The sequence below is a fragment of the Xenopus laevis genome, chromosome 4S (assembly GCF_017654675.1).
Source record: "Xenopus laevis strain J_2021 chromosome 4S, Xenopus_laevis_v10.1, whole genome shotgun sequence".
NCBI classification, from domain to species: Eukaryota; Metazoa; Chordata; class Amphibia; order Anura; family Pipidae; genus Xenopus; species Xenopus laevis.
In genome coordinates this window covers 43286942-43311893 of record NC_054378.1, presented here as the reverse complement: position 1 = coordinate 43311893, position 24952 = coordinate 43286942, and the positions used below count along the sequence as shown (strand labels likewise).

The 24952-nt window shown below is 38.8% G+C and overlaps 1 protein-coding gene across 2 annotated transcripts in view; it reads left to right on the top strand.

Annotated features, from left to right (window-relative positions):
• Positions 1-657: 657 nt before the first annotated feature.
• The window catches only part of cdh1.S (cadherin 1, type 1 S homeolog), a 36389-nt gene continuing 12094 nt past the window's right edge, over positions 658-24952 (top strand). Inside the window, 7 exon segments of one of the 2 annotated variants that reach the window (NM_001172232.1) lie at positions 658-714; positions 2230-2338; positions 23195-23406; positions 23719-23853; positions 24146-24301; positions 24405-24549; positions 24634-24809. In NM_001172232.1, coding sequence (NP_001165703.1) covers positions 658-714; positions 2230-2338; positions 23195-23406; positions 23719-23853; positions 24146-24301; positions 24405-24549; positions 24634-24809 — 990 coding nt within the window. 2 annotated transcript variants of the gene reach the window in all.

Sequence of the window (24952 nt, the reverse complement as noted above, 5' to 3'; positions counted from 1 at the left end):
ACTGCACTTGCTAATAACTAAGCCATGTTGAGGTATGTATTTTAGTATTCAAATGTTTTGCATTTATTGGACAGGTTATTGGTTGGGTTTCACAAGGCTGAAAACTAAACAAAAAGTTGAAACCAAACAGGCCTTAGAAAAACTGAACTGTTGGGGTCAAGAACCCAGGTGGCAACCTTATATGTGGACATCCAAGACTTGTGAGAGAGCATCAAGTGCTAGTATTGTATTCTCCTACACAATAACCATTAGATAGCAAGCTACAGGGCCCAGTAAAGAATTTCACCTTGATTGATATAATCAATCAATCAAGATGTTACAGTTACGAAAAGAGAAATTGCCCCATTTCTCTGTTGGTTTCACTTTATCAGTAATGCAGTGTGACTCACAGAGTGCCAATACTGCTACACACTCATTTCCCGATACTAGTTTCCAGACAGGGGAACTTGCTACCTTACAACATACACTGACCAATGAGAAGCGACTCAGGCACACCTGTATGTCCACTCCCCTTTACAGCACTGTAACAGCCAGGGCAGAGACATTCAGTAGAGGGGAGCGGCTCAGAGCAGGGAAGTACAGCACTGCACTGTAACAACTGAGCAAACCACCAGAAAACTCGCATTACTGATCCTTCTGTCCTTCCAAAAGTCCCCAATGGGGTTGAAGAGGCCCTGGTTACTTGGTGCTGTCGTGTTGCTGACACTCATTCAGGTTAGTGGATTAATGCCTTTCCTATGGATATTTCACATGACCTAAGCTTTTATCAAACCTAATAATTCTTCTATTTGGGTTATAAAACGCCATAAATCGGAAACCAAATAATTGCAAGTGGACTTACAAAGACATGCACAGTAGAAAAAATAGGCATTAGCCAGCTCCAAACTCACCCCCTGCATGTTCTTCTTAGTGTAGCTCCATTTTTGTACCCTGTGTGCTCTGCCATCAGCGTTCCCACTGAAATAATATTTGCTCAAAGGATTGGAAGACGGCACTCCGGTTAAAAGAAAAGGTGGTTTATTCCAACAGGTCACTGACCAACATCGCCTGACGCGTTTCGGAAGTAACTCCCTTAATCATAGGCTTCATGTTGGAATAAACCACCTATTCTTTTAACAGGAGTGCCGCCTTCCAATCTTTTGAGCAAAGACTTACAAAGACACATTTACATGGTTTCCATTTGTCCAGAACAACTATAGGGAAATAGAAAAAGCAGACCCTGCAATTGCTGGGGAGATTCTGATCATAATATTAGCTCATTCCTGTATTTCCTATTATTAGCTCATTCCTGTATTTCATAACTACCCAAGGTTCTATCACTTTCACTTTTTAGACAAGTATACAACTTCTGGCCACTTTACAGCTTCCATTTGCCCTATCTACAGATCCAATTTTTACATATACTCAAATTACATAGCCATGTGCACTCTACCCTCTCCCAAGCATTAATCACCTCCAGTGCAGACAGAACACCAAAATACCTTTGTATTAGCATGAATTAAAGTCATTATTGCACAACATGCCTCCTCCTGCTTTTTTGCCTAAAGTGTGCTGAAAGCTATTTATTGCAGGCGATAAAGTATTAATATGTGTTCTTACACTGAATTTCTTACACCTTTGCTCTCTACTAAGCTTGTGTTTAACCAGTCTGCTAGTACTTTTATGTATTATACATAAATTATAAGAATATAAATAATTTCTGAGGAGTTATGTGACCATATAAAGGCACATGGCCATGACTAAATTTTGCAGGTTAAGTAACTCTCGGATGGCTTCTCTTAATACAGTCCATTCAGGGAAACGTCTCGTTATTTCAGAGGGATAACAGAACAGCTGTGATAATACACAAATGGGAACTGTATGATTATATAGTGAATAAAGTACCCCCTCTTGTAAAATATAAGGATATTATAAGTTACCGAGGAGTTTCATGACCATATAAAAACACGAGGCCGAAGGCCGAGTGTTTTTATACAGGTCATGGAACTCCGAGGAAGCCATCCGAGAGTCATGTGACAGAAATGACATCAGAACTCACCGTTTATAACTGATGACATCAGAACTCACCGTTTATAAGGATATAATTTACAGGATATTCATAGCTTTTGTGTATTATAACAGTATTTTGTACATTTATAATAGAGTGCTGAAACATCAATAATTGTGTAAGATTTTATTTTGGTATTTTTGATGAACTCCATACAAATGGCTGGCATTTCTCTATTGCAGGTACAGGGAGGACTTGCAGAATGGACACAGTGTCGAATGGGGTTTTCCAAGGAAAAGTACAGCTTTTTGGTACCTAAGAACTTGGAGACAGACAAAGCTCTGGGTAGAGGTAAGATATGTCTCCCATTCTCTGTCCATTTGCATATTCTTTTGTGAATTTTAGATAATTCTACATAGTAGGGGAAGATAAAACTCTTTGAAACCACTTGCCATTGAGATAATAACTTAATTGCCCTTAAAGTAAATGGTTCAGCACATTCTTGTACAGAATTAGTTTGTTTAGGGCCTCTGATCTTTTTTCTGGTTTCAGACTGTTATCTTGCTAAAATTTACATTTTCCGGGATCAGTTTCGCAATGTCATGACATAGGCCTTTATACATAGTATTTAGTCAGTTAAAAACAAAAGCAGGGGCGTAACTATAGAGGAAACAATATATAGGAATTTACAGTATATATGTATAAAATTACAATAAAATATACCTGTGGATACACTAACTTGTGCATAAATATAGCACAAAGGCATTTTTTTTAATGACAAACCCTATGGACCTAACGACTCTCTCTAACTGACATCATGGAAACTGCTTTTTTTTGTAGAATAGAAGAATAAATTGTTAAAAGAATACAAAAGGACAACCGTTACTTTAATTTACCAATCAATGTTTACAATAAACCTGAACCAGATTCAGGTGCAGAGTTTTAATAAATATTGTTAATTGGGAGTTAAGAAATATCATTTTGTGCAAATCACCAACAAAGGAGGGGAAAAGTGTGTGAGAATGTTTAAAACAATAGTGTAATAGAGCTGACTTGATTATTGATTGAATATTGAGTAATGTTGTGCTAAAAAATTATGCTATTCTGAATAAGGTGTAGTAAACTTACAATGTAGCTTCATCTGGCAAAAAGCTACATGTTATAACAGTGTATGAATGTGCAGTAGTGTGGCATTGGAAGAATATTATTTCCTAAAATGCTTGTACTTCAGTAAATTATGGGCTTTGCCTTGCCCCCAGGATAGGTGAGCGACCTGCATTTCTGACCTCTATACCCTTTGTCTCGCAGACCCTTTTGTTTTCTTATCGCTGTGAATAAAGCTTGACTTGGTCTTGTTATTACAAGCCCGCTACCACTGAGTTTAGAAAACCTGTTCTGTAGCATTTCGATTCCCTGAATGACAAAGAAAAAAGTAGGTTCTATAGAGATTGACGTTTTTTTTTGCAGTGGCATTATTTGTTCTTTACAAAAAATACAGTTTATTTTTAGTATGTAGAATGTATACTACATAAATATTTTGGCATATTAACAAATCAATGGTGTTTACATGATAGAGATGTATTATAAGGGTATCAATTACAGAAACTTAGAGTTGACTGCAAACATTATCCTGATAGACATTCAGGCTCACCCCACAACAACTGCTTTTGGTTTCTTAGGAGGAACATTTGGGGACATCTTTTTGAGCCTTTAGAAAAACGTGAGAATTTTTTTTGGGTTCTTCATAGACTTTTTCTAGTCAATTTTGCATTTAGGCAATCAGGCAATTGGGATGTTTTGTCACCTCTGATTAATTTCAGCTATAGCGGGCAGCAAAACATTTCTTTGTTTCCTCTCCATCGTCTAACATCGAATTGCCACTGAGGAAACATACAGTATGTGATGTAAAGTTGCCGGTACTTTCCACGAAAAAAGTAGGAGTGCTGAGTATGTTTCCCCACAATGCAATCTGCATGTTAACCAATGGAGAGGAAACAAAGGAACATTTATTTTGCCCACTTTAGCCAAGATTTATTACAGGTGACAAAATGTTCCATGTGTCATCACTCTTAATCTCACCCATGCTTGGTCCTGGGCTGATAAGAACTGTAGGACTCCTAGATAATGTTAACTGTATATGATGCTTTGTCAAGAATGTAGTAAAGAATACCGTGATATATCACATGATGACTTGCTGAAATGTTTTCAGAAGACAACTGAAGGAACATATTTTGCCATATTTGACCAAATCAATTGTGTTGTCTACAAAAACAAACTACATGGCAGTTCCCCTTCATATTCACAGCATAAATGAGCCATATCGTAATTTCTTTTTGCACGCAATAGGCAAATCTTGCTTTTATCTAGAGAAGTGGCTACGGGAGTTCCTCTTTTGTTCAGAGAATTGCTCATTTGCATGTCGGAATGCTGCATTTCCTCTTTCATTAGGAGCAAAGTATCTAACTGCCATGATTAAAGTCTTGAATGATATACTAATCATACCTTATAATTACAGTTGTAATTACAGTTATAATCACATGTGATTGGCACTTATGACAAGTCATTGTATTTAAAAAATGAAAATCCATTAACTGCATGAATGTTTGAGCCTGTCACAGATGGTGCCACAGTGACATGTATGACTAAAACAACACTGGCATCATGCACATATGTTTTGAAATAATCCATTAGATTCTTGGCAAACTTTGGTTCGCACATATGTAGGTCCCCAAAACCAATGGTTTAGATCTAGCCCCAGGCAAAAGTTAAGGAGTGCCCTAGGAAAGCCCTGCCCCCATTTAACCCTCTGGTGATTTTAGGGGGGTGCAGGACCTCCTGTCACCATTACATCACTGTTCACTTTTTCCAACCAGGGAGCTGAATTGATAGAAAGCCAAACTAAGGGTAGGTAGATGAGAAACATGTCTAGCACCCCCACTGTTGTGTCCAATGCATGTGCCTCTTCTGTTTATCCCTTATGGCCTCTTTGCCACTTCAACCATCAACAAAAAAACGCCTCCCAGCAAACAGTTTTGGCACATTATGCCATCATTTTTAAAGAACTTTAGAGCCGGACATATTCCTGGTTATATTTTATCTGGTATTTCAATTAAACTAAAAGAAATAAAATAGTAACATACGGTTCATTACTAAATATTAACAGAAAGGTAGATAGTTGCTTGGTAAAAAGAAAATACTAGTCAGTTTACATTAATTTCAAAACTGTAACAAACTTAGTTTAATCAGTTTACATCGGCAATTAATTATTCAGAATGGTGTTAGACTTTAGCGCTACTGTTAGGCTCTAACACCCCACTGAATAGAACAGTGAACCACAAGTTGACACGTATCTACACTGATAAATGTGCCAATTCTTTAATAATTTCCGACTGTCAGGAAATGCTAACATTCAAACTGCTGGGAATCATTTGGGGTTTCCCAGCTGAATATTAATAAATATGACCCTGCATTTCTAGATGAGTGTAAAAAATTATGACAATAAACCACTCTTTTTTTTTTTTTTTAAAGTTTGTTCTGGGCTAATAAGATATGTTAGACAATCATAATTTTGCTTTTGTGTTTCATCATGGATGATCCCAAAATATCTGACTGACTGGTTAATGTATGAGGGCCTTTTGTGTTTTGAATATTACCAAGCAGTGTCTGGCACAGTAGCAGACGCCAATGCATATGTTAGCTACAGTGATATTTGTAGAGTGACAATAGCAGAGAGACACCATGCAGCTGTTGCATCCTGTCTCCCTGTAAATGAGCCTTAGCCTCTCCTTATGGCTTGAATAGAAGGTGCGGCTGCATGGGCGGGGGTCTTTATTGTATTGTTAAAAAGGCACACTTTAAAATATGTTTTAGTTAATAAATATATGCCCAAATTTGACATATGCTAAATCACTTGATCAAGAGGCAAGACATAATGAACAATGTGCCCTATATCATATTCATAATGAGGTTAATTTCTAATTTCAGCTGAAAGCACGTCACCAAGAGTAGGAGTAGATCTGGGTGCCTTCCACTGTCTTGCAGAGAAATCACCCTTTGCGCCATTAGCCTTAGAATGAACAAGTTATAACTTGTCACAAGCAGTCCATAAATACCTGTTCATACCTAATTTAGCTTTATTACAGAGCAGCTTATGCACCTTTTTAAGCATAACATCAGCTCAATTCCTCTATTCCATAAGCTCAATTCCTCAATTCCATCTAGGCCTGAATAGTAAGTGGCCCATTTGATATGATCTGAAGAGGTATAATTTGGCAGTAATGATGTGTGGATTGACAAAATGTAGGCCTGCACCCAACCCTAACCTGCCCTCTTCCAACCTGTACTGGTCCCATCTGGTGAGACAATGTTGTTTATATACCAATATAGTATTGACAAGATTGAATGCTAGGTGGGCAGAACAGTAAGAAGTGCACACTTACATTTGGGTCAAGGAGGGCCATGGGTAAAGTTTGACCCACAACCCCAGACAGTTATTGGGGTGACAACGGGGGGGGGGGGGGCACAAATGAGATCTTTGTCTTGGACCCAATGATATCTTAAATGGGCCCTGTTCAAAGCAAAATGACTCACAAACAGGCCAGCACAAAGCATTTATAGTTCATTCATTAAATATATCCCATAGCCTTATGTGTTTTGTGCCTTCAGGACCTTAATCATAAGCAGTCAAAACCACTCCTTAAGCCAAGCCGTGCCACATTAAAGATCATAGGATTTGTCATTCTGCCACTCCTGAGTAATTATCACTGTGCACGAAACAGGTTGTACCAGAGCTGAACAATTCAAAGACTGGGTTCCGCAAATGGATACTGTAGACAAATTTTATTTAGAGAGTTACTGATAAACACTGGCTACTCTAATGTAATTTACAATAATGCACCACAGGCCTCTTCTGAGGATTCTGGTTTCTAAGTGGCCTATGTGCATAACTACTGAATTCTGTGTACTTTGTACCTTTTAATTCTGCCAGTTCATCCAGATAAGGCTGCCTCCCATGTCTATGCGTTTTATTTAGCCATAATGGTGAACCCAAGTTAAACATTGATTTTGTGTCTTTGCAAAGTACTTTTTATTGTTCCTGCCTTGCTGATAAAAACAGTCTCACTTTCAAGGTTTCATATAAAGTATGGTGTATTGAAGTAATATTATCTCACTTATTACCTTGTGGCTTGGTTTCCTCATGAGGCAACTTCGGGCGACCTTCCCCCAGGCGATTTTCATTTCATTAGCCGGCGGAGGGCAGGGATAAGGCAGTTCGGGAAGATTGTCACCCGAAGAAGAGGAGATTTGTCGTGGGGCGACTAATCTCCCCGAATCTGCTCATGTGGCCAGACCCTTAACATGTATTTCTTCGTCTGCTTGATAGCTTCCTACAGCATAGAAATAAATATACAGTAGCTATTCTATAACTGCCACTGATTTTTGGAAGTGTTTTTAGTGCACATATAACGGATTCATGTATGCAGGAAAGCCAGGTAAATTAAATAGAACTGCAGCGAATTGCTTTCATTATTTCACCCACTATAAGGTGAAAAGGGCTAATTGCTGACTGGTTGCTAGTAGGAATGGACTGAATTCTAGATTCAGTTTGGGAGTTGGTCAAATCCTAGCCTTTTTTCAGCAGTATTCATATTCTGGTGAATACAAGTGCCTAGCCAAACCAAATTAAATCCTTGAAGGAAAAGAAAAGGCATCGTACACTTAGGGCCGGTGCTCCTATCAGCAGAAAACTGCACCAGCCTGGGGTTATAACAGTGAGCACCATGGAGGGATCCTCTTACTTCTTCTTCTGTCTTCAAAGTTCCCGTGGCAAACGCATGTGCAGTTGAACGAAATAGCCAACTTTTTAGTTAAAGTTCGGATTTAACATTTGGCACCCCCAGGTGTACGATCCCTTTCCTTCTCCTTTAAAATGACATGATTTTAGGTCACAAGTCAGATGGCGTGGTTTGTTCTTGCATCTATATTTGACATTGAATATATTTCATTGAGAAAAAATAGTCATCAGACACCATCAGATTTTATCTTGTCAGATGAAGGCCCAGCATGCAGCATACACATCAGACAGGCGTGTCACATCTTCCATGTAGTTTACACATCAGATTTTTGTATCAGTCCCATTAGATTTTGACCCAGGAGACAACATCTGACTTTAGGAACATGAAATAGGCTGAAATATTTGCACCTCTGCCACAATTAATGGGGTAACTCCCTTTTTCTAGTGCCTGGTGAGCCATGTGACTTGCATGCTTCCTATTCACATGAATTGGGAAAGCAACCACATTTTCATCCCTGGCATCAGTGTCTAAAACAGAGCACGTGTCTTAGGTTCATAAGCTGGAGTATCAGCTGAAACATGCTTATGTTTCACACCTGTGGGCAGGTCCGGACTGAGAATTAAAATAGGCCCTGGCATTTCAGGTACACAGAGGCCCAATCAGCCCCCACCAGCCCACTAAATACTGACTTTCTATGGGACTTTATAGCAGCCCCTCTGGCATTTGCCAGAACCCACAGATTGCCAGTCCAGGCCTGCCTGTGGGACACAACCTTAACCCGCAGGTAACTTGTTATTCTCGACATCTGGGCTCAATTAATAAATTATAATAGTGGGTTTTTTCCTAGTACATGGTATTTATGGAATCTATTACATCTTGCTGCCAGCCCACGGGGAAATTGATCAGTCATTTAAATTTATGCACCATTACCTGTCCAAACAGATGCAGATATGAACTTTGTTTCCTCCCATTAGTCATTCTACAATTCGATTTTTGTTTATCCCTGTATGGGGCAGTGCCAGCCGCAGTGCAAGCCCAGATTCTAAATATTTAATAGGCAGCTCTTAGTCTGGGAGGGAAAACATACAGCTTTATGGCCTCTGATCCCACAGCTGATTAAAAAAACTAGAGAACATTTATACAATCTTTTTAATTGTTATTATCAGAGTGACCTCTCAGATGTTACAATGTTGTATATTTATTTGTTTATTTGAATGTGATGAATAGCTTTCTTTAAAGGGCACCTGTTTGCAAAATATTTTATCCCCAACCAAAGGTGCAGGAGTGCTCTATTGCTCTATTAGCCCACACCTTTGGTTTCCAACAGGTGCCCTTTAATTTGGTGTTGCCAACTTATTTTCATGTAGGTTATTCCCATAAGTTCAGTGGTTTTTAGGGTTATTTATCATTGCAATTAAAAAAAATGTACCCTTTCTGAACTGTTGGTTCTGACTCCTGAAGCAATATAGCAAGACTCAAATACTTTGCTTTTAATAATAGCAAAGTGAAGATAAATATTATTTCAAAACTAATTACATATATTAATCAATATTCCTACATGTGTTCCTGTTGTTTAAAATGGGGAGAGCTATGGTGTTTGTTAATAGGCTATGTGAACATGAACAGTTGATAAAAGGAAATGTTCTTGTATTTTACAATAGAATTAAAATGTGTAATATCTGTATTGTTTAATTTATGAAGTCATGAAGTATGCATTCAGTTTAATTGTATTCTGCCTTGCCCTTATCCCATTTCCAGTAAATGGTAATGTTTACTTGTTGGGTAGACGCTGTAATCAATCAGATGCAGCAGTTTTCATCAGTCAGCATATTGTGTTTACTATAATACACTGATACCTAAATACTGTACTGATAGATGCAGCCTTCATGCATCTCCCAACAGCTATGACTGAGGGTTTACAAAGATTAATACATTGTTATCCTTGTGTACCACATTTCAGGTGCATTTTACTAAGGGTAACAAACCTACAGTTTTTGGTTTGGAGATAGAAGTGTCTGTGTGTAGTGTAGTCTTTTGACATGTAATTGGCTATTGAAATGTAATTGACAAGAAACTAAGCTCCAAAATAGCTGATCACCCAAAAAGACCAAAGTAAACAGTAATGTATTTTGGATTGGTGCATCATTTACAGTCATAGCTTGTCCAGAGCTGCAAAGGTTTGTGCTTCAGTATTACCATCAAACGTAAAAGCTTCCTTTCGTAAATGGTAATTGTATGTAGTATGCTGTGTACCCTGTACACTGTTTAATAGTTGGACAGCCCTATCTTTGGTCCCTGGGCTGCACCTTATACATTTTTTTCAAAATAATCATCATAATCATCATCTATTATTTATATAGCGCCAGCTTTTTAGGAAAAACTTACTAGATTCATTTACAAATGGGTCTTACAAAAATTTAAATATATTGGTTTTCTAGATATAGTTCATGTTCTGTATGCCTGTTACAAAATAAAATAATAATTCCAGTTATTTTTGTCAAAATGATAGAAATTTGTAGAAATGGATAAAATAATAGTGCAAAAAAATAGCATTGTGTCACTACTTGTAGTGGCTTAGAGCAGGGGCCCCCACCTTTTTTTTACCAGTGAGCTGGGGAGCAACACAAGCATGAATAAAAGTTTCTGGGGGTGCCAAATAAGGGTTGTGATTGGCTATTTGTTAGCCCTACCATATGTGGACTGGCAGTCTAAAGGAGGTTCTGTTTGGCAAAACATCTGGTTTTCAACCAAAATTGTCTCCAAGACAAGAATTAAAAAACAAGCAGCTGCTTCGAGGACACTGGGAGCAGCATTCAAGGGGTTGATTAGTAACAGGTTGCTCGTGAGCCACTGGTTGGGGATCAGTGGCTTAAAGAATAGTATGAGACAACAAAGGTGCCCACAGGCCCTGTCTGTCAACTCAGACAATTTTAACCAAGTTTAAAGATGAGAGGCCTGTGTATAAGCCCAGAGGTATGCCTTCTCTAATCAGTAGCTGACTGGCACTCTAAGTCTGGATTGGTTTGTGTGTAAAAACTCCACCTGAGGCCTACCATGGGCAGTGTATGCTCAGCCAAAAGGCCTGTATGTACTGTATGTCTGTTATCTATGTTTTATGATTTGTTCTGTATTTGCAAAGCCTGTCGTGCAAGGTAAACCAGTAGTTATGCAACATTGGGAGTTCCACCCAGTTCCTACTGCACTAAGCAGCTTATTTTAGATGTATAAAAAAAAGATGTATAATTGCTGTTACAGTAATCAGAGGTTTCGTGACAGTATGGTAACACTGCAATATATGGTCAAGTAATATTAAACTGCCTGTACAAACCCTCTACTACCTGTGGCTGTATAACTGAACTACCAACTCCCAGCATTCTCTGTTAGGCAGTTTTATTTTTAAGACTCCTGCAAAATAAAAATGTCAGACTTGTCAAACCAGTAACATCAAAACTAATTTGTAATTATGTTTATTTTGCTATGCTGTGCATGTAATTTTATAGCAGAATTGTTGAGGAATAACTTTGCTAGCATAGACTTGTGGTCTGGTCTGATGCTTCTTTGTCCCACCAGATTCCAGTGCAGTTTCTTGATAGTAAGTGGGTGGGGTAAAAAGAGTATTAAGGCCTCTTCTATGGTATTATGTTCTGAGGTGTAAAGCCTCTTGTTACAAGAAATAGCTTCTTTTTTTTTTTTTTTTAAAGAAAGTAACATGAAAAGTGCTTATTGAAGCACTTCTATATAAGTAATTTTATTGTGATCCTTTGTTCCCCTTTGAGGAGTGTGTGGCAAGTTGTGGTGAGACAAAGGGTGCTTGGGCAAAACAAAAACTGCAAGCAAAGCTACCAGTATGCACACAGAATCTTTAGAGAAATAAAGCCACTGGAAAATAAAAGTCATGTTTTAATATTAGGTGAATCCAAAATAAAACATGAAGTTATACTGGCCCTTATACTTTCTGTTTTTTATTTGATCATGCTTGGCTATCAATTCTGCTGTGTTCAGCCATTTTGTTTACACATTGCCCCACCCTGTCTACTGTCTACTTTGTTCAGTAGAAGCTTTTCTAACACTCATGAACTGCCTCAAAAGCCCTGATAAGCAAAATACAGATATTTTCAAAAAACAAATACGCTTTTTAGAAATGGTTACTAGTTTTTCAGAGGGGCAGATTTACTAAGCAGATTTACCAAGGAGCGAAGTGGCTGAAGCTAGTGTCAATTCACTAACGTCAGCACCTGCAGGGACATCAACAATTTACTAACAGGCGCAGGCGCCAATTCACTAGCGAAACAGACCGTTGCTAGTGGACATTCGCACTCTATCACCAGGTGACTTTTTACTTTGGCGAACAGACGTTACTCCGCAAATTCACTAAAATGCGAATTTTACCGAACGTTACCTCTTTCGCCCAAAGTTGCCTTTGCCACCTCAGACCAGGCGAAGTGCTATAAAGCATCTAGATCTTCCTCAGTCTTCTGTCACTTAAAAAATATCCTGTGTGCCGAAAATGCATCAAAAAACACTGGCGACTTTTCCTTTTTTAAGCTTGGCTGCAAAAATCCTAACTTACTTTTTTGGTAAAGTGGTTTTCTCCAGACATTTCCTAACATATGGAACATTCATTTTACAGTGGGCTCATGTGTAGGGCATTATATTAACTCTCTTGTCTTTATTAAGGTTCCCTGGACATGTGTAATATAAACCCTTAACTTAAACCATTTGCAGCAACATTTATAATAATGACGTCCATGCAACTTTAATTTTCCCACCCTATGCAAACTGACCTAAGCGCAAGATCACTAGCGAAGTTTCTCTAGGCACAAATGAATGCTAGCGCACCTTCGCAATGAAATGCTCACACAGCTAAAGTAACGCTAGCGAAAAGTCACCAGCATTCAATGCCTGGGACGAAACTTCACACCTTAGTGATTTAGCGTATTCATATCTTATTTGCGCCTGGCAAAGTGTTGCGATGGGTGCAAAGCTAATGCTGTCAAAAAAATCTGCCCGTTAGTGAATCTGCCCCCAAGTGAAATATAATGGGAAAATTATTGTTTGGGCATTTTTAACTCTTGAGGGGAGTGGCCTGTAAAAACTGACATTGATCAGGGGCACTGCTACCATGAGGCAAGGTAAGAATCTTTCCTTAGGTGGCAGTATCCCTCACATTACCAAGGGTAACAAAGAGCCACCACTGAAATAAGCAGATCACCTGCCCTGTGTGCCCCCAAACTAAGAATTAGAGAATCTGTCCAGTTGAGAGAAACTGGCAGCATTAGGCCAGATTGAATCCTGCCTGATTGCTTGCTTTTGTTTTGAAATCATTTTAATATATTGTCTATCTTATTCAGTTAAATAATTTAGCAGTGCTGTCATTTGTGATTCTGCGATTAATTTTAAAAAGCAATACCGATAGGTGATGCCCCAACAGCATTCGATTGCTCAACACTGACATGTTTTAAAAAAGTGATGCTGCAACATGTTAAATAATCGAAATTGCTCTAAAAAACAAAACCACAAAAAGTAAATTCCTCTGAATTTGAAGCCCTAGATGTCCTCTCCTGCTTGTGTCTCTGGTTCCCAGAAAGTCACCTTTGTTCTGATTTCATTAATAGTTACTAACGATGATGTCACTCTTTCTGTATGTCAGTCGGAGAGTCATTTAAGAGAAAACAAACATCCCACGAACAACAAGCAGAGAATTTGAAAAGCTCCTCTGGCTATGTCCTTATATGGGAAAAGCCTCTCCCTTCCTTTACCACTGCCTCCATTAGATCTAGAAGTTTCACTCAGGGAAAATGAGTCTAGGCAGTTATTGATCATGTTCAAAAGGAGCACTACCCCATTTAGAACATAAAATATGCTGGGTAGATAATTGTACAATTAAACAGCAGTATTGACACTGATTCTTATCCATGAAGGATAATATTACAGTGATTTGTGAGTATAGCAATGTGTGAGCATAATGTTTTTAATGTATTTGACAAATGAAGGGTAGTACACAATAATTTCCATTCTGCACTTCCCTGCTGGGATTTACTGTGTGTTGTATTAGTGTATTCAGCAGAGCAGACCATAGAGAGGCAGCTGCCCTCAAAAATAATAATACTAATTGAAGATACCAAAATATGAGTGTTGAATGAAATCTCTTTGGGCTGTTAATTGCACCATAGTACCATAGCCACCCATGGTGTCTCCCAGTGATTATAAATGAAAATGATGCACACCACTCCCTAACATTTAAACACAAGTGTTATTCTGGATATACTCATATACTCACTGGGTAAATTTGCATCAGGGCAGTAACACATAGAAACCAATTAGCTATTGGCTTTTCTTTCTCAGCCAGCTTCATGTAGAATTATGAAAGCAAAAATTTGATTGGTTGCCATGGGTTACTGCCCAGGTGCAAATATGCCCAGTGCTCATAGCCCCAGTCTGTTTTTTAATACCAGTGTTGATAAATCACCCCCTTGCACATTAGTCTTAGATCTGTTAAACCTACACATTTTGTGGTCATTGATTAAAAGGCGATTAAAGATAGATGATAGATAGATAGATGATAGATAGATAGATATGAAAGAACAAATGAACAAAGCACTGCATGCTGTTTTGGGGCAGATACACACGGTCAGATTCGGGGATACTAGTCGCCCGGCGACAAATCTCCTCTTCTTCGGGGAGACTAATCTCCCCAAACTGCCTTCCTGCCGGCTAGAACGCAAATCGGCGATGGGATGGCACTCGGAGCGGTTCGTTTTCTGAAGTTGCCCGAAGTTTCCTTGTAAGGCAACTTCGTGCGACTTCGGAAAACGAAGCGGGAAGGCAGTTCAGGGAGATTAGTTGCCTGCAGTAGAGAAGATTTGTAGCTATGCGACTAATCTCCCCATCTACCACCTCTAGGGTTGCCACCTGGCCGGTATTTTACTGGCCTGGCTGGTAAAAATTATGGTTGATCCCAATGTCATTAATAGGGAAAAAATATAAATATATAGGAAGGCCGTTATTTTTTTTCCAGAAAAGGTGACAACCCTAGCCACCACCCTTATATATAAGAGTGAAGAAATACTAGGCACACGTACAGCTGTGGACTCTGCTTCTGGGTGTGTCTGGTCTAGGTGGTGTTCATTATCATTTCAGTTTCAGACACAGAACAAACTGGTTTCTTTCTCTGTTTACATATCAGGCAATTACTCATTCCTTTGTGGTGGGGGAGGAGCAATACTCATTTACTAAAGCTTACTGACAAGCATAGTCATGCGTACACATGATTTCAAACTGTTATAGGAATGGCTTTGCCAATGAATGTAGATGGACAAAAAGTGACCACTGTTACCATTGGTTTATTCATATTGTATCAAAGTCAGTCGGGGTTGTTCAGCTTTGAGATAACTTTTAGTATATTCTATGACAATTTGCAGTTTGTTTTTATTTTTTATTATTGAAGGTTTTTGAGTTATTTAGCTTTTTATTCAGCAGCTCTTCAATTTGCATCTTAAGCAATCTGGTAACTAAGGTCCACATTACCCTAGCAACCATGCATTGATTTGAAGAGACTGGGGTATGAATAGTAGAGGCCTGAATAGAAGGATCAGTAATAAATAGTAACAAATACAATACATTTGTAGCCTTACAGAGCATTTGTTTTTTAGAAGGGAGTCAGTGACGCCCATTTGAAAGCTGCAAAGAGTCAGAAGAAAAAAACGCAAATAACTATAAAACTATAAAAAACTAAATAATGAAAACCAAATTGAAAAGTTGCTTAGAATTGGCTGTTCTATGACATAATAAAAGTTACCGTAAAGCACACGGGCAGATGCCTCACGAGGAAACTTTGGGTGACTTCGGAAATCGAGGGGCCGCGAGTGCATTGGCATAATTATAGCAGGCGGCAGGCACGGGGAAGGCAGTTTGGGGAGATTGTTGCCCCGCAGAAGAGGCAATTAGTCGCCAGGCGACTAAATCTCCCTGAATCTGCCCGTGTGCTAGCTCCCTTAGAGATACTTCATGGCCTCACCAGGGATTTTTTTAATATTATATCCTGGCAGAATTCTATATATTTCATTTAGTGAAGCTGTATATAATAAAAATAAAAGAAAGCTGCATTTGCCATTGCTGATTGATCCGAAGGATAGCAGTTTGTGTAATTTTAAAATATACACCTGTGCTACTGATTGATCTGCCTGAGCTCTTGTGTACATATCATTATGACAAGAGCAATAAGTGGGATATAGCAGAGGCTTAGCAAACACTGGCTTAGACTCGGAAAATAGAAGTGGTTAAATGTATGGTAAAATGTATGCTCTGTCACTATATAACTGATAATAGTTACAGTATATGGGATGAAAGTCTCACTACAGTTAATAGTTCTGCCATGAACTCAGCTGGCCATACATTGGTTGATCTGAAATACACCCTGCTCTTCATGGCTGCAAAAGTCTAGAGTTGCCATCTGGTCAGCAACAATATGACTTGATGCCACTGTTATTAGAGAAGAACAGTCATAAACAAGGCGTGTATTTTTTTTCACAGAAAAGTAGCAGAGTCCGTCTGCCCTTAGCAGTCCAGCCACATGATGTACAATAACATTTTGCACTACATGAATGACTGGGGGGCTGTTAATGGCACAATCAACTTTATAACTCTCTGTGTACATCTGTGCACTAGTGATGTGTGGACCAGCAGGAGCCCACAGGACCCACATTTCAGGCAGGTGGTTTGAGTTGACTGCCGCACAAAGTTTGTGGGGTACAGACTGAACTTTAGCCTGCGTCCACCTGCCCGCGACCTCCTGGTTCCCACTTCCATCGGATGCACTCTTTTTTATATACTCACTTGCCCCCTTCCATGATGTCACAGTGGGGCAGGGTGTGGGTATATAAATAGGAGAGCACGATGGGTTACGGTTGGGTGCAGTTTCTCGTCGGTCAGGTTAGGGTTGGTGCCGTTTCAAGTTTTTCTCAACCCACACATCACTACTGTGCACGCCCTTCCTATTTACCTTCGCACAGATTATCCATGAACCTTTTGTGTTACAGTTCCTTTTAATACTGGCCACATATTGAATCCACATCCTGCATGGCTAGTTAGCAATTTATTTAGATCCACAGGCCCGGATTTGTGGCGAGGCCACAAAGGCCCGAGCCAAGGGCGGCAAAATATTAAGGGCAGCATGACGCCTAGCCATTTTCTGAGGAGCACTGAGGACATGAAGCTGCGGCAAGCGCTAGGATTGCATCCATATTTCAGACCAATGTATGTGCATCCATGTAGCAGGCATCTAAATAAATTGCTAATTACCCATGTAAGATGTGGATTCAATATGTGGTCAGTAAGGTAAGGTAGCAACCATCAGGAATGAGGTGGCAACACTGAAAAATGCAGGGGTGTCAAATGTTGCCCAAATATAAGGGCCGTACATTACAATTCAAGTTGGTGATAACATTAGCATGAGGGCTGCAGCTAAGCACTTAATGGCTGCCTGTTTGGCATTGCTGTCCTAATGTTATAACAGAATCATCTAATATACATGAGTGAGCAATACTGGTATTATTATTACAGCATAAGTGCAAAAATATCTGCTACTGTATGCAGTGCTTCCTATGCTTTAAAGTGTCCTTGCAGGATAAGGTCATTGCGTCCCTGCTGATTATTTCAAGGGTTGAAGAGACTAGGCTAAAGAAAATTTTTGTGCCGTAGTCTTTCAGGCCCAGCTTGGCCATTGCCACTACAACTAAAGATGTAGAACTTTTACTTACATTTAGTCAATATGGATCTTAACATAAAGAAACAGTAATACCAAAAAATGAAAGTGTTGTTAATGAATGAAAATATAATGTAGTTTTGCCCTGCACTGGTAACACTGGTGTATTTGCTTCAGAAACATTCTGCTATGTAGTCACAGGGGCAGCCACCCAAAAGATACAAGGCTCAGGTTACATAGCAGATAAGATCTTTTGTTCTACAGAGCTTATCTGTTATCTGCTATTTAACCTGTGCCAATTAACTATTTTTAAATGACCCCCATTGCTAAAGAGAAGCTTGTTTATATATACAAAATATTAGTGTTTCTGAAGCAAATAGATTAGGCTATTAGGCTATGGGCACAACAGGCTGTTGGCTCCGGTATTTTTGCAGGCTGAGAGAAGCAGATCAGCTCGGTGCCCCAGCTCTATTGATTTGAATCCGATCAACGTGTGTGGTCACACTCAGCGGAGCTGAAGCTGAGATAAGTATTTGGGCTGACCATAGTCTGTATGCGACACAGGCTGATCGGATTCAAATCAATGGGGCAGGGGCACTGAGCAGATCTGCTTCTCTCAGCCCACAAAAATATGCAGGCTGACAATGGCCAGAGCCAACTACCTGTGTGCCCATAGCCTTACCAATGCAGGGAAACAGTACACTTTAATTACTTAAAAACACTTTCATTTTTTGGTGCTTTGTGTTTCATTCTTGGAGAACATTTAATGCTGGTGAATTTGACAAAATCCCCAAACAATTGCCATGTTGTTAGTGAAATGTATATTTGTAACTCTCAGGAATCCTGCATTGGTGTTTGGTCTCTGCATGAGATGCAGTGGAAGGAATAGTCATAGTTGAAAAACGTGTGCTGATTTTGAATATTTTTGTTGTACACAGAGACACAAGAATGCAAATACTATATACTAATTACATGCACATATTAGATGTGTTGAGCAATCTTACACGCTATTTTGACTCGGGTTGTGGTTAGTAATTACAGAGTGGGTTTTATATTGTTCCGTCCATTACTTTAAGAATGTTAAATGTTCATTTCAATTGGCATTAGCAGCTTAGCACTGGGTGGAGTAATGAGAAAGGTTATGGATAGAGGAATGGGGAGTGAAGGAGAGTACGGAGAATAGCCAGAGATAAAATAGAATACTACCCTGCAGTCTGGTATCTCTCTATGCTACACCCTGCACTGGGTCATCACAGTGGGGATGGCATAACTGCCAGTGTACAAATGTGTATGGTATTAATAACATATATTAAAAAAAGCATGATTTTCTTGGTGCAAGTCAGTAGTATCAGTTGTTGCAGCCAGTGGAACCTTGTGGTGACTGATATCAGGCTGAGGAATTGGTCAATACGACCCTTTCACCCAAAAGGGTCCAGTACATATCTAGCTAATTTTCAGCCAGCTATCTATTGGACAGGCCATTGGAGAGGGCCCCGTACACAGGCAGATGAGCTGCCAACTTGGTCTGAAGGGACCAAATCAGCAGATAAAATATGTCCGTGTGGCCTAATTTAAGAGCAGGGTTTGTTCACCTTCCAAACACTTTTTTTCAGTTCTGTTGTTTTCAGATTGTTCACCAAAAATAAAGACCTTTTTTTCAGTTGCTTTCCATTTTTTAATTTTACTATTTTACTAAAATTTAAGTTTAGTCTTTAATGCTCTGGTGTTTCAGTCTGGCAACTCCGTAATCCAGGTGCAGATACTGAACTATTATCATTTGCTACATTAGTTGATACATTTCAGCAGCATGTGTGGAATATTATCAACTATTATTTCGCCCATCACTAATGAAAATGGATCTTTAAACTTCAATATTAGAAAAACGGTAAAGTAATTGCAAAAAGTACTGAACTGAAAAAAAGTGTCGGAAGGTGAACAACCCCTTTAACAATTTACTACAGATCCCTGAAATATGCATCTTATTCTGAATCTTTAATAGCCCTGTGACCTATAACTCTTGTACCTGTACAAGTCTATAAGACTGTACCTTATCTGCTTTGTGTGCTCCTCTACTGAAGTGTATACACCCATTTTGTTTGCTTTTATTCTGGGGTTTTCTCTGTGTGTGATTCACAAGGAGTATTTAATTTGTATTACCATCGCATGGTTACACTAACACATGGCAGCATAATTGTGGGTGGCACATGTGAAAGATGAAATGATGAGGTAATCTAAGGTGGAGATATTGACACTTCATAAATAAATCATTAAAATAATAGGATAATGGATAGAAATAAGCACACAGAGTGTGAGAGGTAGGAGGGAGAATGGGGAATTCACAGTGCCTGCTGGTTATCATCACTATATACCTGTTGAAATTTCTAGCCTGAGAAGTGCCGAAAAATATTTCAGACTCCACATAAAATAAAAACAATGTGCTCAAATTAATTTTAGGATGAACTTTACTTGTAAAAATAAAGCCATCATAAAATAGTCTTGGCTAATGTTTGCCTTTCTATATTTAAATTATAAACCATGTTGGGTAATAACTGCAGGATTATTATTATATATAATGTATTTATTTATGTGTGTTACTGTTTTGTGTATGTATTTATTCATTTAATTTTAGGATTATTATTTCACAGTAAATAAATAGAGGAGCTTTTGTGAAAGAAAGAGGTGTTTTGCACATGTAATAATAAAATTATAATAGTGAAGTACATGTAAAATCATTTGGGTTCTTTGCAGTTTGATTATTTTCTGTTTAGTCAATGCATTTGCTTAGAAACATGTTGTCCACCTTGTGTCAGCCAGACAACTCTTACACAGTGGTTGCTCCTATAAAGAAATGTATAGAAAATGTTATTGACAGGCTAATCGAATATATCCTGGGGCTGTGTGTTTTACCTAAAGCCAAAATCGTTTCAATTAGAATCCTCATTAGTAGGGTTACCAGAAGCCCCTGGGCCACATAGCAATTTTTGAACTGGAGACAGCTTCTTGTCACTATTTGCATTCCTATCTCTCAGCCTTTGAATTTGGGATGAGGTGTTGCAATATTCAAGCTGCACATTCGTCGCTGTTGTAGAAAATTCTAAATTGTTCTACATGTGGACATCCTGAGGCCTTATAAGTAATCCTGAAGTGGGCAGCACTGTGGCACAGTGGCAAGCAAGCAGTGCTGGAGGATTTGGGGAGATTTAGTCGTCTCTTCATCGGGGCTACTAATCTCCCCGAACTGCCTCCCGCCCGCTAGAATGTAAAATGTAAATCGCCGGCGAGGTGGCACAGATTCCCGCCGGTGATTTACATTCTAGCCGGCAGGAGGCAGTTTGGGAAGATTAGTCGCCCCGAAGAAGAGAAGATTTGTCGTTGGGCGACTAATCTCCCCAAATCTGAGCGTGTCTCTGCCAGGTTGTTTCCACAGGACAAGAAACAACCTGGTCTGATCGTAACTTATCTATGAGAAGTATGAATAGTTTCCCTGTGTCCGTGGGGCTTTTAACTGCATATTTCCCAGGAGCCTGTAGTTTTCAGTAATTCTATCCCCACTCCCTCATTTAGTTACACAAAATGTGTCAATGCCTTGAAGGGAATACTTTACAATAACAAAGCTTACATCTCTGACGAGAAAAAGGATGAGTAATGCATCCATTTGCCCTGGGGGGAACAACAAGCAATGGCTCGTTTAAATTTTACTAAGTAAGATCAGAGGCAGAAATGATGGCAATAAATAGAAACTCGGGGGGAGGGGGCAGGAGACACTTATTATTGCCAGTGTAAAGGATCTACTGTCGGTTGGTAAATTATTTTTTGGTATCACTGTAGAAAGGTTTTTATTCTGTCTATATACACAGGTGTCTGTGTCTACTTTCAGGGTATGGTGAATTCTCAGATTGAATGCACATACATTTAAAGAATTCCATACCAAGAAACCCACACAATGAAAATATCCTGGTACTTCAAACTCCAATCTGAATATTCATATTTCAAAGAAATATGGAAATAATATGTCAACTTTAGTTGATCCAATATGGACTCATCAAGGGTTGACATCAGGTCATTTCAATGCTAAGGAGCTAAAAAGTGCTAATGTCCAGACTTGAAACTTGGATTCAGTGTATGCCTACTTGGAGCTTTATTTTCCAGGTAGGGAGCTTGCTTGTTTTGTGCATTTGTATTATGCTACATGGGACATAATTCCTTTTTTTACAGTGACATCTAATGGCAGGAATTAGTATTACAACCATTGTCTTTACCACTGTAGTTTAGTTTTTGTACTACTACTTATAATAATTTAAAAACAAATTTAAAGCTGATACCACCCAAGCTCATTGTTTTATTTATTGTGAACTCTTGATACATTTAGGTAAGTATGGAAGAGTATGCAGTAGCTGGAGGGGTTTATTTGGCGTTCATAACCAAAACTGGGTTTTTATAAATTGAAACTAAAATTTGAACATCATAAAAGTTTGAAGTTTTAAATATACTTTTTTTAATGTGAAACTTTTAGAATTAAGGCCAACGAAAGTAAAATGATTTTCAAGTTGAGAGAAAATTTAAAGCAATACAAGTCTATAAGAAACACGAGAAAATGAAAAATGATTTTGTGTTTCTAGGGTGATATTATGTTCAGGGCTGGAATTAAGGGTAGGCAGAAGAGGAACGTGCCTAAGGTGCAAATCTTGGGGGCACATGCCTTATAAGCAGCCTAACCCTATTCTGCGACCAGGATTGCCAGGTTTTATTTTCAGAACCAGCCAAAGTGAGCTACAAAACCAGCCGAAAACTAGCCAAGAGGCACTTCAAAAGTAGCCCAAAAATAGCACAATATGTGCAATGAAAAAGTCTTAAAAAAATAAATGAATATATGTGAAAATACGCCTTTTTCAAATTTTTCATATATTTTTCCATGAAGCAAATTGGTAGATTCACCCTTCACCAGGGGTGTAACTGCAGAGGGGGGCCCAGGAGGTAATATAAGACTGTAAGGGTACAGAGCAAAAGATCTGGAAACTCCCAACTTCTACACAAGTCAGTCCCATGGCATCTGGATATTGTAGTCTTACATTAAACTTGGCAGTCGGAAAGTTAACTACATTACCCAACATGCATTTGGAGACGCAAGCGTGGCACATTAGGGCAAGAAAAAACGTTGGCTGGTTTCCAAAGTACAAACCAGCCAAAGGCCCAAAAAGTAGCCCAAATTCGTACCTTGGTTAGTTTCTACTTTCAAAACCTGCCTGGGCTTTAAATTAGTAGCCCAATTTGTCTTGAAAACCGCCAACCTGGCAACCCAGTGTCCACAACTGAAAAAGGAGACGCATTCGAGTCCACCTTTGTGCACGCACATCCTCCTTTGTGCACGAGTGCGCACGGCCACACACGGGGAGGGTAGGTTCGAGCATGACGTGGCCGGCCAGGGGCACCCAGCCAGCTATGCCCGCCACTGATATGTTGATCTAAAAGTAGGCTTGCTAATGTATATTTGCATTTATTTTGTTTAATATAGGCTGTTCCTATTCAGATCAAAATGATCCCACAATTGCTCGCATCGCAACTTATCACTTTATTTTAGATGTTTATTGAATCAGTGTCAGTTTATACATTTCCCATCTTTATTGCAAACAGCACAATCTTCGTACAGTTGTTACCTTGTTTTACTTGTGGCTTTGGCATTAACATGACTCTTTTTTAACTTCTCTGCAGTGATCTTTAACAGCTGCGAGGGACCAGTGAGAATTCAGTTTGCTTCTAAAGATCCTAATTTTGAAATTCACAAAGATGGTACAGTTTATATTAAGAATCCTGCCAAGATGAAAGACAATAGAAAAACATTCCGTGTCCTGGCTTGGGAAACTAAAGGCCATGTATACTCTACCAATATAACCTTGAAAAGGGAAGGACATCGCCATAGGCAGGTGAGTTTCCTGCTGTGCACACTGATCCTTTGGGGAAAATCCTGACTTGTAGATTTATACTAGTGATTTTGTAGAGAAGATTCAACTTAATTTCTTTTGAAACCCATTTATATTAGCCCTGAATTTGTATTTTTAATGGGAATTTAGGTGAAGGTAACTGCAAAGACTTGAAGAGCAATTAAAACTCTAATAAAAGTTCTTTTAGATGAATGTGTTCATTGCTCTTGTTGATTGCTATGTGGGGTTACAATGGCTTTTGAAAGTCTGTTTTTAACAAATAAATATTATTGTATTCCTCAATCATTATTTTAGGACTTATTTTCTGGCAAACATTCCCACCACCCAAAATCTGAGACTGGTTTGAAAAGACAAAAAAGAGACTGGGTGATTCCACCAATCATAGTGTCTGAGAATGAAAAGGGCCCATTTCCCAAAAGGATTGTGCAGGTATGTTCTGTTATCTTTGACATGTACATATAGAGCTTGTAAGGCCTAATCATCGAATAAGTGAAGTGTTATGGAGCAGTGAAAAGATACTCAAGAACTGACTTTTTCCCCTTCATGTCATGATGAGCTATTTACAAAATAGAAGTATTTTTAAGTACTGAAACCTTGCTTTCTAGAGTTGATGCAAGCATCTCAGAAATGCGAGGAGGCATGCTTTATCTATAAATACAGTTTGTAACTAACCATTGAAGTGACTGAGAAGAGTTTTAAAAAACATGAATTTTATTTTTAGATTAAATCCAGCTATGCAAAAGAAGTCAAGGTTTATTACAGTATCACAGGACAGGGTGCGGATACACCTCCAGAAGGAGTGTTCGCTATTGGACGGGAGGATGGATGGCTAAATGTGACACGACCTTTGGACAGAGAAGCCATTGACAATTACGTTGTAAGTAACTAAGAGGCAATAAAGCATGTTTGTATATTTAATTTAATATCAATGTAATTTCATGATTTTCAAAAATGAAACTTATTGTATTGTTATTGTATAGCTTTTTTCCCATGCTGTGTCATCAAATGGGGCAAATGTGGAAGATCCCATGGAAATCATAATTAAAGTACAAGATCAGAATGATAATGACCCAGTATTCACACAGTCGGTCTTTGAAGGCTCTGTGCCTGAAGGGTCTAAGCCAGGTAAGTTGTTATTAGTCTTATTAGAAAATTACACAACACATGAAACTGAAATGTATTAAAACAGGTATATTTCTATAATTTCAGGTACGGCTGTTATGACTGTATCTGCAACAGATGCCGATGATAGTGTGGACATGTACAATGGTGTGATTACCTATTCTATTCTCAACCAAGAGCCCAAAGAGCCCACCAATAAAATGTTCACTATCCATTCAGAATCTGGGCTGATCAGCGTTCTTACAACTGGATTAGACAGAGAGGTTTGTTTATCTCCTGAATAAGAAGTCTGTATAGCTTCATTGTCGTTAATGTGGATTGTAGAAAAGAGGGCCAGAAATATAATACCAATTAATCATTTGTTTCGATTATTCAATCTGCACTTGTCATCGTTTCGACGTATACA